At 43.3% G+C, this 13974-nt stretch overlaps 1 protein-coding gene across 1 annotated transcript in view; it reads left to right on the top strand.

The window, feature by feature from the left end:
- ATP7A (ATPase copper transporting alpha) overlaps positions 1-12421 on the top strand; it is a 67694-nt gene extending 55273 nt beyond the window's left edge. The window contains exons 15-23 of the mRNA XM_077285030.1: positions 2182-2376; positions 2878-3060; positions 4576-4786; positions 5232-5372; positions 5474-5616; positions 6513-6716; positions 7025-7142; positions 7429-7531; positions 8342-12421. Coding sequence (XP_077141145.1) covers positions 2182-2376; positions 2878-3060; positions 4576-4786; positions 5232-5372; positions 5474-5616; positions 6513-6716; positions 7025-7142; positions 7429-7531; positions 8342-8618 — 1575 coding nt within the window. The 3' untranslated portion in view covers positions 8619-12421. The remainder of the gene's footprint in view (positions 1-2181; positions 2377-2877; positions 3061-4575; positions 4787-5231; positions 5373-5473; positions 5617-6512; positions 6717-7024; positions 7143-7428; positions 7532-8341) is intronic.
- Positions 12422-13974: the final 1553 nt, after the last annotated feature.

Raw genomic sequence — 13974 nt, 5'->3', positions numbered from 1 at the left:
CACAGTAACCTACACACACTGTCAGGTCAGAGCCATGATACTGATTACAGTGATACCTTGGTTGATGAAATCCGTCTTGTGGTTGTTGTGTAATCTTGATTTGCAGTTTTGAGTTAATGATGTGCTCGTGGGGGTCTTCATGTGGTGGTCTGCTTACATATGCATCCTTATGACAGGTCACTGATCCCTCACTGACCTTCCCCTTATTTTACATACTACATATAGTAGTGTTGGCTTTGAAAGAAAAAAATGAATAACTTCAGCAAAATGGTGCTGGTGGAGCATGCTCTGTAGCATCTATCGCTTGCCAATAGATATTACTACGTAAGCAACATTTTGTTGGAGGAAAAATTTTTTTTACTGTGATAGATAGATGCTACTGTGCATGTACCGCCAGCGCCATTTTGCTGCAGTTATTAATTTTATTTTATTTTTCAAAGCCAGCACTATTATATGTAGTATGTAAGATAGGGGGCAGGTCAGTGCACAATCCTGCTGTCCGGTTCCCTTTTAAATGTGTCACTTATTGAGCTATTTTTTAGAATTGCTACAAAATCCCTGTTTTACCTGTAGGAGATTATCATTACAGGACTAGTAAACCTGCTGCCATATAGTCCTCCATATTCATGAGCTCTGTATAACCCTGCCTTTACCACCGATGGGCAGCTTTCTGCCTATGCACAGCGTACACTGACAGCTGCCAATAAGTGGTGTCTGCGGAGTTATGCACAGCTCAGCATTCAGAGAACTGCTATATCTGCAGCAGATAAACCTGTGTTTCTATCAAAACTACTGAAAGCAGCCCAGTAAGTGACACATCGCTGGAATCCGGGACTCTTCCTCTACATCATGCTGCTCTCAGATGGTTAGCAAAAACCTGGTGACAGATTCCCTTTTAAAGGGAACCTGTCACCCCCAAAATCGAAGATGAGCTAAGCCCACCAGCATCAGGGGCATTCTGTAATGCTGTAGATAAGCCCCCAATGTATTCTGAAAGATGAGAAAACGAGGTTAGATTATACTCACCCAGGGGCGATCCCGGTACAATGGGCATCGTGGTCCGGTCCGGTGCCTCCCATCTTCATACGATGACGTCCTCTTCTTGTCATCACGCTCTGGCGTACATTGTCCTGTTGAGGGCAGAGCGAAGTACTGCAGTGCGCTGGGCCTCTCTGACCTTTCCCGGCACCTGCGCACTGCAGTACTTTGCTCTGCCCTCAACAGGACAGACAAAGTACACCTGCACAAGAGCCGCAGCGTGAAGACAAGAAGAAGACGTCATCCTATGAAGATGGGAGGCACCGGACCGGGACCGCCCCTGGGTGAGTATAATCTAACCTCTTTTTCTCATCTTTCAGGTAACATCGGGGGCTTATCTACAGCATTACAGAATGCTGTAGATAAGCCCCTGATGCTGGTGGGCTTAGCTCAATGTCGATTTTGGGGGTGACAGGTTCCCTTTAATTTGTGGTCTGTGGAGCCAGCCAACATATTAGAGTACCGCGCTCAGCCGTGTGTCTCTCTTGGAGGGATGTAATAGAGCAGCAATAGTCTTGCCCTGCCATACCGCTCTGTTCAATCAATATAGTGATTGGGAAGAGTCACAGCAATCAGACATATACCATCCTATGGGTAAGTGATAAATGTTTTTTTAGGAATAGAATCCCACAAAAAAAAACCCTGTATCTTTAGTTGTAATATAGCTATGTATTGATCATACCATAATGTGTTATTCTGGTTCTATGGCTATGTTCAGACACACGTTTCCATTCACTTGCCATGAATATCCACTAATTGCAGCCAGGACGGAGTGCCTGAGCAGCCCCATGTGCTTGTGCACAGCTCAGATGAGTGTAAGCGCTTTTGACATTCAAACCAGCTCAGTCATGTCCATGAAGCAGGGGAGACTAGCGCCTGCTGCCATCTTGCGGGAAATTGCTCATTGGCCTGTGTGCAGAGGCCAAGACCATGCTCATCTGCGGAAGGTCTATTGCATTCTGAAGCACTTCAGCGCCCTCTTGTGTTCATTTGTAGAATGAATATTTCCGGAGATAACCTGTGTTGGGGAAAGCATGTTTGGGCTTGGTGATGTAGTAAATGAGGGTGTTCTCCACAACATTTGATTTTAGTGTTTCTCTTACTTGCAGTTATGTTCTAAAGCAGCAATTGTTCTTTCCACAGGGTTACAACAAGAGTATTTCAAAAGGAGAAGTCATTGTCCGCTTTGCTTTTCAAGCCGCAATCACTGTGCTGTGCATAGCTTGCCCTTGTTCGCTTGGTTTGGCGACACCAACTGCAGTTATGGTTGGTACCGGAGTTGGTGCTCAGAATGGCATACTGATTAAAGGAGGAGAACCTCTGGAAATGGCACACAAGGTAATGCACGATTTGTCTTCAACATGCTTAAATAAATGGGCCTTCATTATGTGCAGCTTTCTGTTAGCAGTTGACTGTGTCCGGCGGCCAATATTCTGTACCTGGCTCCTTGTAGCGGTGATTGGAGTGTGCACACTGCAGATTCAGACAGGGCCGCATTCAGAGAGAGCTGTCATCAGAGTCAAAGGGAATACTTTGAGGTTTCTAAGGGTTAACACATATTTAAGTGTTTCACACATGTTCCTTAGCTCCTTATTGCAATGTTTGTGGTTTTGCTGCCTTCTGTCTGAATATAATGTGCACATTCCAATAAAAACAAGGGCAAACATTCCATAAACAGGTGTCCAAGCGTATCCCTGTACTGTATGACATTGGAGCAGTGTGAATTCTGCATACATCGCCCTGGTCACCCCATACAGTGAGGCTGCACACGTGGAGGCCTAGTTTGCAGGATGTAGAGAATATTGTTCTTCTAAAGTGAAAGTTTTCCCTTTTTCTCAGATCCGAACTGTTGTGTTTGATAAGACGGGGACCATCACACACGGCTCTCCTATTGTTATGCAGGTGAAGATTTTGGTTGAAAGTAACAGGATGCCTTCAAACAAGCTGCTGGCCATTGTGGGTACTGCCGAAAGCAGCAGTGAACATCCCCTTGGAGCAGCAGTGACGAAGCATTGTAAAGAGGTAAGTACGGTCTCTGCCGCAGAATAATGGCTAATTACCAAAAGATGCTCCATACCTCTAGTATCTGCTGCAGCAGTGATACATGGGACAACTACAAAATCATATTAAGTATTACAATTAAAGGGGTTGTCCAGGACTTAGATATTAATGACCTATCTGTGAGAGATCATCCCTATCAGATCGCTGTGCTCAGACACCCATCGTCCCACGGAGCAGCTGTTAAATCCAGCAGAGACGGAGCTTATTACTATTGTATGGATAGAAATTTTAAAGCTAAACCCCTGGCACATTGTGAAAGTGACATCCAGACTTTAGGAGTAGGTTTCACCTGTCTGAGGCTGCCCTTTGGTGGGCAGCCTCAGATAAAGGACTTTATTAAATCCCACAACCCGCCACTGCTACCCTCACTGGCACAGTGGGCGACTTCCCACATTAAAGAAGCACTCCTCCTCCTCCTCCCATCACAGTTTTTATCCTCTTAATATATTGCACATATATATATATATATATCTCACTGTGTACTTACAATTGCTCATTTTGCCTTTCTACCCAGATAATTCTTCTTTTTCTACTTTATGTAGAAACAGGAAGTCTCTTGTCCCTGCATTTATCACTCCCCTCTTCACCTCCTGTCCCAGCTGCTCCCTTCTCCCTCGCCAGGGTCTTTGACCTCCTGTTTCTACATAGAGCTTAGAAGGATTCAGCTTGTCAGTTTTTAATTGAGTGATATCATAGACCTAATGGAAAAGAGAAGAATTATCCGGGTAGAACGGCAAAACGAGCAATTGTATTTACAGTGTGCTATATAACATGATGACTGCAATATATTAATAGGATACAAACTTTGATAGGAGAAGGAGTGCTTCTTTAACCTAAACCAGTGCTGCCATATCATTTACTAAGCGCGAGATCTCGTGAGAACACCAGACACGAGTCTCACACTTTGACAGTGATGAGGCTTGTGGCATCTCACTCTAAATATCAGGATTGCATAAAACCCAGGAGTTTGGACCGGACTTTTCCTAGAATGTCGGGTCCTGTAGCCTGGCATGAGGGAGTGTTCTGGGCATTCTTGAATTATTTTGTAAAATCATCTATCTGCGACTTTACGAATGTTTTCTTAGATATAAAGCGCAGCCTCAGATGGACGATCAGGAACATCCTGCAATTTTGCATCAAACCATCTTTTTGTACAAAATGCATGAAAACCTTATATTTGGGAATATAGTCTGCCAGCAGTCATTGATCCCCTAAACTTCAGCATGTGCTACTTGTGCCTATTAATCCATTCACCTACATCATAAAATCAGCAGAAATTACAATAAATAATCTGTACCCTCCAGATGCACATTGCAGTCATGGGGTCCATACATTTCTTGATGAGGAATATATAAAGAATACATTTTTTTTGTACGGTAACATTTCATCAGTTTTGGGTCTTGCCGTCTCTGATCTAGTGTACGGCCTGCCTTATTTTTGCATGATCACAATGAGTTGATTAATCCTTTTTAATAGGTACTGAATAAAGAGGTTCTGGGCACTTGCTCTGATTTTCAAGCCGTCCCTGGTTGTGGCATCAGCTGTAAAGTCAGTAACGTCGAACATCTATTAAGCAGCAGCACCCAAACAACGAGCGCTAACAACAGCAGGAACGCCCTGCTTGTGCACATTGACGGAGGACACGAGGACTCTGATATTCATTATCTGGCTGATTCCCAGAAAGCAGGTAAGCAGCAGTTAAACTATTTAACAGAGTGATCTATCCGCTTACAAAATGTATGAAATGGGCACAGAGAGCGCCCAAGCCCAAGAGCTACAGCTCAGACTCTGAAGGCCTTAGCAATGTTCAAGTGCATGACAATACATCTAGAAAAAGACTGAACTAGTCTGAACTGAACTGATTATTTGGAGGGGTTGTCGGGAGAAAGCCTATTCTTTTTAAACAGATTAGGGCACACTTGTAATATTTGCAAAGTTGCATTGAAACCCCAAGGCTCCTGGAACAATGTCTGCGGGGTAATGTTTCTCCTTGTGAAGAGTGCCAAGCCTGACTTTTAGGATCGCGGCTTCCAATAGGTGGCGCTAGAGTTCTAGTCCTCTTCCTCCTCTGAAGAGACAATTTGCATAACAAATAATGAAGGATTGTGTTTTCTGTGCTTTACATCTTCCAGCGTCACATCAGACCTATTCTGTGCTTATTGGGAACCGGGAGTGGATGAATCGCAATTTCCTTAGTTTGCAGAACGACACGGATGCTCTTATGACTGAACATGAGAATAAAGGGCACACCGCAGTCCTGGTTGCAGTGGATGGTAAGCAGTATGATCTGCAGTGATTGAGCGTGTTCACACTGGCCAATAAACGTGTGCATGGAGAGGCGTCAGACAGTCATGCACTGTGCGCTTCCTTTCAGGTGTCCTTTGTGGATTAATAGCCATAGCCGATACTGTGAAGCCAGAAGCCGCATTAGCAGTTAATACATTGCGCTCAATGGGGCTAGATGTGGTACTAATGACTGGGGACAACAGCAAAACTGCAAGGACCATTGCCTCACAGGTAACTTCAATAATTCTGAGAACAGGTGCAGTCTGTCCAGTCACCATATTAATATATTGGAAAACCTCATTGAAAATATATCAAATCTAGAGTATGATGACTAGTACTGCCCGCCCATAAGGCCTTGTCTGCACCCTTATCTTTGGAAGTAATGCAAGGAATACAGTGACTGTTGAGCCCATTCTCTGGGTCACTGGAGGTCCCAGAGTTTATTAAATTGTGCCTTATCCTATTAATAGGGGATGAATTAAAGGGAATCTGTCAGTAGGATCACCCTCCTAAGCCGTCTATATGGACATGTAGGTCATAGGAAGCTGAATACAATGATACCTTGATATCTAGGATCCGATGTCTTATTACAGAGAAATCCATGGTTTTCTTAATGTGTAAATGAGCTGTTAGGATCTATGGGCTGGAAATAGATCTCAATGAGAATCTGCCTCCAGGGATTAATATAACTGACAGGTGATATTACTGGCGTGAGACATGTAATGACTGACAGCCTGCTCTCCTGGTCTACATTTCTCACACTGGTAATGCCTCATTTAATTTATAATAATCTCTGGAGGCAGATTATCAGGGAGATCTATGCCCGGCCCATAGATCTTAACAGCTCATTTACATTTTAAGAAAACCATGGATTTCTCTGGAATAAGACATCGGATCTCTGATATCAAGGTATCATATTATTCAGCATCCTATGACCTGCATGGCCATTTAGACTGTTTAGAAGGGTTGATCCTACTGACAGATTCCCTTTAAAGAGGTTTTACCGTTGTTTTTAATGTTTTCATGTAACCTTGAAAAATAACAATTTGCTTTTTGTAATTTGCTACTTGTGTTTTGAATAAAATCCATATAATTTATGCACTATAACCTATTCCCCCCCCCCCTAGGTTGGTATAACAACAGTGTTCGCGGAGGTTCTCCCATCTCATAAAGTAGCCAAGGTGAAGCAGCTGCAGGACCAAGGTACCCGAGTGGCCATGGTGGGAGATGGAATTAATGACTCTCCTGCTCTGGCAATGGCCAATGTGGGAATTGCCATAGGGACAGGCACAGATGTTGCCATTGAAGCTGCTGATGTGGTGCTGATACGGGTAAGTCTTAAAGCCTTACATAATCTACTACTACTACTTTCCTAGGCAATGTTCTCACAGTGCAGTAGCCAGTGTGACCTACTTTTGTTGGAAGTTTCCATTGCTTTTATTGAATTAATATTTTTTAGCCTAAATATATTCCTGTACATGCATATCCATATCTAGCCGTTAGGTAGCCATACACAAGAGCTTGTTCTCCTCCTGATCACCCTTGGTGGATACACAGTGTATTGGAAGTCTGATAGACACGAGAACGTTGCCTGCTAACAGACATTGACAAGTGATTAAATGTTTTTTTCCTTCTACAGAATAATCTCCTTGATGTAGTCGCCAGCATTGACTTATCACGCAAGACTGTGAAAAGAATAAGAATAAATTTTGTCTTTGCTTTAATTTACAATCTGATTGGCATCCCTATAGCTGCAGGTATGTAACGCGGACCCAGAGATGCTATCCTGGAGACATACCACTATAGCTCACAAACCAAACATTTTATTGCTGATTCTAGCTTTCCATAATTTTCACAAAATTTCACATAGATTTTAAAGAAATCCAAGTATTGGTGGCTGATCTTAAAACTCCATGGGTACTATAAAATGAAGACTGTACTTTTACCAAGCACAATTGGGGTTGGGAGTAATCGTAGGTGTTTATATATTCATGAACAATCACTATTTATTTGTCACATACCTAAACCTGTCCACTGTTTCAGGTGTGTTCATGCCGGTTGGTTTGATTTTGCAGCCCTGGATGGGATCTGCCGCTATGGCTGCCTCCTCAGTCTCTGTTGTTTTCTCCTCTTTGCTGCTTAAACTGTAAGTGGTGCTTAATTTCTCTGCTTCTATCTGTGATTTTTTTTTATAATACATACTTTTACCACCATAAGTAACTTTAGGTAGCTACCCTGTAGGCCAATGTACTACTGATTATTAGAGATTCACAGATCCCAGTCCATCGGCCTCATCGGTAATTTGTAATCACTGGATGGGATCCTTGTGAACCTCCTCTTACCTGCCATTAATCTGTAGTCACTTAACGGGAGCCCTGTAAAAAAAACTTTTACATGACGGCATCGACGGTTCCTCATTTGATTAACCAGCCTGCCACAACTTCATCTTTGGAGAGTGATGCACATTTAACGTCTTGGCAGGCCGGCTAATCAAATGAGGAACCGTCGATGCCGTCATGTAAAAGTTTTTTTTACAGGGCTCCCGTTAAGTGACTACAGATTAATGGCATGATCGGTGAACTAGATCCTGCCGATAAATTTGCACCATCTATTCTCATTCTACAGCTGTTTACATCACAAGGGTTATTAGCCAAACCAGAGACCTTATTTGCAGACAGCACTGTTTCTGACTTTTTGCTCCTCATCAGCACAGAATAGTGTTTAACTGTATAGCTGAGATGCCTATATAGCAGGGTATATTCTCCTTGTAGAGATCTGGTTGTGTAGGGAGACTTATGATCAATGTTTGCTGGGAAAAATTTTTAGAATTTCTGTCATTCAGTTTGAACATAAACTTGTCTTTCTAGTGCCCCGTTTAGGTAGCCACGCCGCAAGCCAGTGACACAGGGCATTCACTGTGCTACTTACAATACCAATTAAATACTTCTCTCTGCAGTTACCGCAAGCCGAGTCCGGAGAAACTGGAACTGAAGTCTCAAGGTCAGCTAAAACAAAAGACCCCATCAGAAATTAGCGTTCATATCGGTATCTCTGAAAATCGGAGAAGTTCCCCGAAGCTCAGCATGTTGGACCGCTTTATTACCTACAGCCATGCTTCCCTCAATTCCTTCCTCTCTGATAAACATTCTCAGCACAGCGTCCCACTGCATGACCCCGACAAACATACACTACTTCTAGAAGACCCAAGGGGGGAGGAAGACACCTTCCTGTGATCAGAAGCACCAAAATATTCTAGTGAAACTTGTACTGACTGTCCATTGTGTCTGCGGAACGCAGATGGATGGAAGAACATACCTAAGAGCCAGTGTGGCCAGACAAAGGACACTTGTCACAAAAGTGACGTACCAATGAGCCTTTTGTAGCGTCCTATCAATACAATGCAGCCAGCCTTGTGGTAGCGCGGTTCGGAGAGCCATTGACTTGCAAATATATGTGCCTTATTTTTACCTTGAGACTATTATCATTTATTAATCAGGACACTGCGGAATGATGTCAGGACATTAACACCCTCTCTGTTTTTTTGTTTTTTTTGTTCTAGTGGTGATCGATCTGCTTACTTCTTACGTTCCCTTATTGAATGGGGAAATTGTATGTCCCGATTTTTATTTTTTTTAACGAATTATTGCTTTTCACATATGCAATGGCAGATATGTTAGGTCACCGGGATGACTTCTCGCTATCTACCAAACATTAATAGAAAATTTACATACAGAATCAGTGTTGACATTTCGTGAAAGCAGTGGAGACTTTTACTTTAATTTTGCTAAGTACACCATCAAAGTGATAACAACCTGATCGAACTTCTGCACTTTGCAACCTGATATATATTTGGGTATTATTTTACTCTCACTCAGAGTGGAAGATCCACTAAAAATGTTTGTTTGCCGATTCCCTCATCTGATCCTAAAAGCTGCAAAGGTCTTCTAAAGAAGCAAGGGCCAGATAAAATGTTCACGTCATGGAAGATTATTTTGGCTTAATTTATTACCACTGTGTTTATGAAGAGGCCATCATCTAATATATTGTGTACTCCGATATAGGTTTAATTTATTATTTTTGCTCCATTCCTGCAGCCTGCTGCTATGTATGCCTCTTTTAAATCAAAACTTCTGAAAGTTCTATATAAAATTCCCTGCTGTGTTTTTAAAAAGGTGAAGTTTATTTCCAAAATGTCCAATTTCTATGCAGCATGAATAGTAAAACGATCTAATGTTAAAAATAATAAAAAAAATAAAAAATCGTTCTATACTCACCGTCCGTCGGCCCCCGGATCGACAACAAGCCTTTCCCGCTCGCGACGCTCTGGTAACCGGTCCATGCTGCGATCTCGCGAGATGATGACGTAGCGGTCTCGCGAGACCGCAACGTCGTCATCTCGCGAGACCGCAATGCACTCTTGGGACCGGAGCGAACGAGCAGCATCGGTAACCGCTTCGCTTGGATCCGGGGGCTCCGGAAGGTGAGTATATAACTATTTTTTATTTTATTTCTTTTTTTTAACAGGGATATGATGCCCACATTGCTATATACTACGTGGGTTGGGCAATATACTACATGGGCTGGGCAATATACTACGTGGCTGGGCAATATACTACATGGGCTGTGCTATATACTATGTGGCTGGGCAATATACTACATGGGCTGTGCTATATACTACGTGGCTGGGCAACATACTACGTGACTATACAACGTGGGCTGCGCAATATACTACGTGGGCTGCGCAATGTACAACGTGGACTGCACAATGTACAACGTGGACTGCACAATGTACAACGTGGACTGCGCAATGTACAGCGTGGGCTGCGCAATGTACAGCGTGGGCTGCGCAATGTACAGCGTGGGCTGCGCAATGTACAGCGTGGGCGGCGCAATGTACAGCGTGGGCGGCGCAATGTACAGCGTGGGCGGCGCAATGTACAGCATGGGCGGCGCAATGTACTACGTGGGCTGTGCTATACACTACGCATACATATTCTAGAATACCCGATGTGTTAGAATCGGACCACCATCTAGTGTATCTATAAAAGCTGACCCAATTCTGATGTCGGAGAAATGAGGGAGGTTTCAGCAGACGTCATCTCAAAGCTGAAATTTCTGGTTTATACCTTGGACCAGTGGTCCCCAGTCTTTGGCTCGTGGTCCCATGAATTGTGGCTCGCGGCTTTCTGCCAGCTTGATACATTAGCTTCTAGCAAACAGGTATGAAGAGCACATCTCAAAAAATTTGTGAGTAGGCCTGAACAGAAGAGCAGATCAGGATGCATATATACTGTTCTTGGGTTTAGAGATAATTTAAGTATGGTAGGCTGGAGGCAGGATGATACTACCTGTGAGAGGAAGTGCTTGAAGCTGGATGTAACAGTGTGGTGAGAGTTCCGAGCATTGGTTATCATTATATCCGTAATGGGGGCTTTGGTTGCCACTACTGTGAGGTGGTGGGAGCTGGATGTGGCTCGCGACCCTCTGTCAGAGCTAAATATGGCTCGCGACCCTCTGTCAGAGCTGAATATGGCTCGCTACGCTCTGTCAGAGCTGAATATGGCTCGCTATGCTCTGTCAGAGCTGAATATGGCACACTACCCTCTGTCAGAGCTGAATGTGGCACACTACCCTCTGTCAGAGCTGAATGTGGATCGCTACCCTCTGTCAGAGCTGAATGTGGCTCGCGACCCTCTGTCAGAGCTGAATGTGGCACACTACCCTCTGTCAGAGCTGAATGTGGCTCGCGACCCTCTGTCAGAGCTGAATGTGGCACACTACCGTCTGTCAGAGCTGAATATGGCTCGCTACGCTCTGTCAGAGCTGAATGTGGCACACTACCCTCTGTCAGAGCTGAATGTGGCACACTACCCTCTGTCAGAGCTGAATGTGGCTCGCGACCCTCTGTCAGAGCTGAATGTGGCTCTCAAGGTCAGAAAGGTTGGGGACCACTGGCTTGGACTACACTTGAAAGTATAATCAAACCCTTTATGGTATAGCCACAGGATAGATACAGTAAAGGTGGTGTGAAAGGAAATCTATAAGACTTACCCCTATATTTGTGCAAATAAGACTCTCTCATCCCTTGTGTAGATCAGCATTGAAGCTCGTCCTAGTTTTAGACTGTACGGACCCGTGAATGTTCGGGTTCGCTCATCTCTAATTTAGTGTCCAGAGGATCAGTGAAGATTATCCTCAGCTTCCATTAGAAGGATATGTACGACTGTCTCCATTCCTTGGAAGTTCCAGAAACTGCTAACAACTTCCATGAATGGAAAGGTGGGACCCCCATTCTAGAGGTAGATGTAGAATCAGAGGTGGTAGCCTTATGTGTCAGACATTTATGGCATACCTTAGTAGGTTGGTCACATACATGCTATAACAGTCAACTCCACTCTTGTTGGCCTACCGCTATCTCTCTATACTCGTGAATACTAAGCCCAGGTAAACATTCATGTGCTTTAATGGCGGTTCGCGCTAAGAGAAACCTCCGTCAGCGGCTTTTCTTCCCTATAAAGAAATTGTTGAATTTCCACTATTATTGACATCCTCTGTCAGGGATGGGTCAGGAGACCCCCATACACATCAGGTAGTCAGGTTGTCCCAGTGAAATCTGCCAGTTTGGATGACTTTTATCCAATTTGTATAGGATTTGTGGGTTTGGATGACTTATATCTAATATTTATATGAATATTTAAAGCCTCACATTTCTAAAAACCTGGTGAAGGGATTTTATGCAGAACTTAGTGAAGAATATAGGCAACATAATACAATACACGAGACTCTCTAAGTTATCAGTAATTACATTCTCCCACTTCTGGTATTTTGCAATTATGTGGAATACTGGCAGTAATGGCCATCTGTATGTAACATATTTAATGATTTTATGTTGGATTTATTTTTTTTTAGACAAATGTACTGTATTTATTTCTTATACATTATATAAGTTACTATGCTTTACTTGTCGGATATAAGAAAACCAAAATATCTCCACTTGTTTTACTCTGCAAAAATATAAACTGACATTACAATTGCATTTCTTGTGATTGTCCTTGCCTTTATTTAGTGACAGAAGTATACTCATTTATTTGGTTTTCTGTAGCTAAAGCTTTGTTTCCAATCATGATATTTTATAACACAGGTAGTCTCCCTGCAGCTAAACTAACCTGTATAAGTAACTGTTCACCCACAGTGTGGGATGATGTAAGATGCATCATCCACATCAATGAAAGCAGAATGGAGGCGATATCAAGCAAGACCAGTGATGTTTATCGGACCTCTTTGCGCGTTATGATGGAGCTATATAGTTTATGTTGGGATCACCTGGTGATAAGACCCTTTTAAGCAACTGTGCCACTTTAAAGATATGGCAAATCATCTAAAAAGAACCTAACCTGGTGATATATTCCCCTGAAATGAGAAAAACACACCAGATTAAATGTGGTTGTCACATTCAGTTTTAGTCTTTGCATGTGATACCATGTAATAAGGCTCTAAAAACACCAGAGATAAATAAATGTTATAAAATTTTAAGTTTGTTAGCTTTGCTGAATTTCTTAAAAAAATGTAATTTGCTGCAAAATCTAATCATCACAAATTGCGGGTAATGATAAAACTCCAATTTGCCTGACAAAGTATTACACTCTAAGGCAGTGGTGGTGAACCTATGGCATGAGTTCCAGAGGGGGCATGCAGAGCCCTCCCGGTGGGCACATGCACCATCTCCTCAGCACTTCCTCCACCACTCTCCTCTGCATGTGCACCCTCTCCTCAGCCTGCCCGCCATCCCCCTGATCAATCACTAGCACCCCCGTCACTCTCCTCTGCATGTGCATTGTCCCATCAGGACGTGCGCGTGCTGTGGGGGGGGGAGGGTGCGTGAGTGTGGTGGCGGTAGTGCTGAGATGACACACGTGCTCACAGGTAGGACTGCAATATATGAAGAGTTTGGAGCAGCGGGAAAACGGGCAGAGGTGAGTAGTTATGTAGTTATTTATCTTTTAATATGGGGCCATTCTGTATGAAGCACTATGTGGAACCATTATACTGTATGGAGGACTCTGTGGGCCAATTATACTGTGCGGAAGGCAATGCAGGGCCCCTTATTCTGTATGGAGGACTATGTGGGGCCCACTACACTGTATAGAGCATCATGCGGGGCCCATTATACTGTATGGAGCATCATACCAGCATAGAAAGAAAATCTGCAGTAACAACTTATAGGTAATTAACCTCTCCATGCATACTCTATCCGATGCACAATGTGAAATTCTGAAACTGGGTCTGTCTTTTTCACCAATTAACTTTAGCTCTAATTACTTTACAGCCGTGAAGGACCTCCACCTTTTCTTTCGCAAGCTTACCCTCAAAATACTTCACTATTGTTGAGGGGACAGCGTGGCCTTCTGCAGCGAATCTGAGCAGGAGGCACTAAAGGTACTTGAGGAGTTGCTGAGTGAACAAGAATCTGAAATGATGGATACCTTTCTGGCTTCTGTCACACGCAGATCTACAACCTTTACTCCGTTCTCAGTCTACCTGCAAGTCGATATTTTTGCACGAATGATAACAGAAGATTTCAAACAAATA

The sequence above is a fragment of the Ranitomeya variabilis genome, chromosome 2 (genome assembly GCF_051348905.1).
Source record: "Ranitomeya variabilis isolate aRanVar5 chromosome 2, aRanVar5.hap1, whole genome shotgun sequence".
In the NCBI taxonomy this organism is placed as follows: Eukaryota; Metazoa; Chordata; class Amphibia; order Anura; family Dendrobatidae; genus Ranitomeya; species Ranitomeya variabilis.
This window is presented reverse-complemented; position numbering and strand designations above follow the sequence as displayed.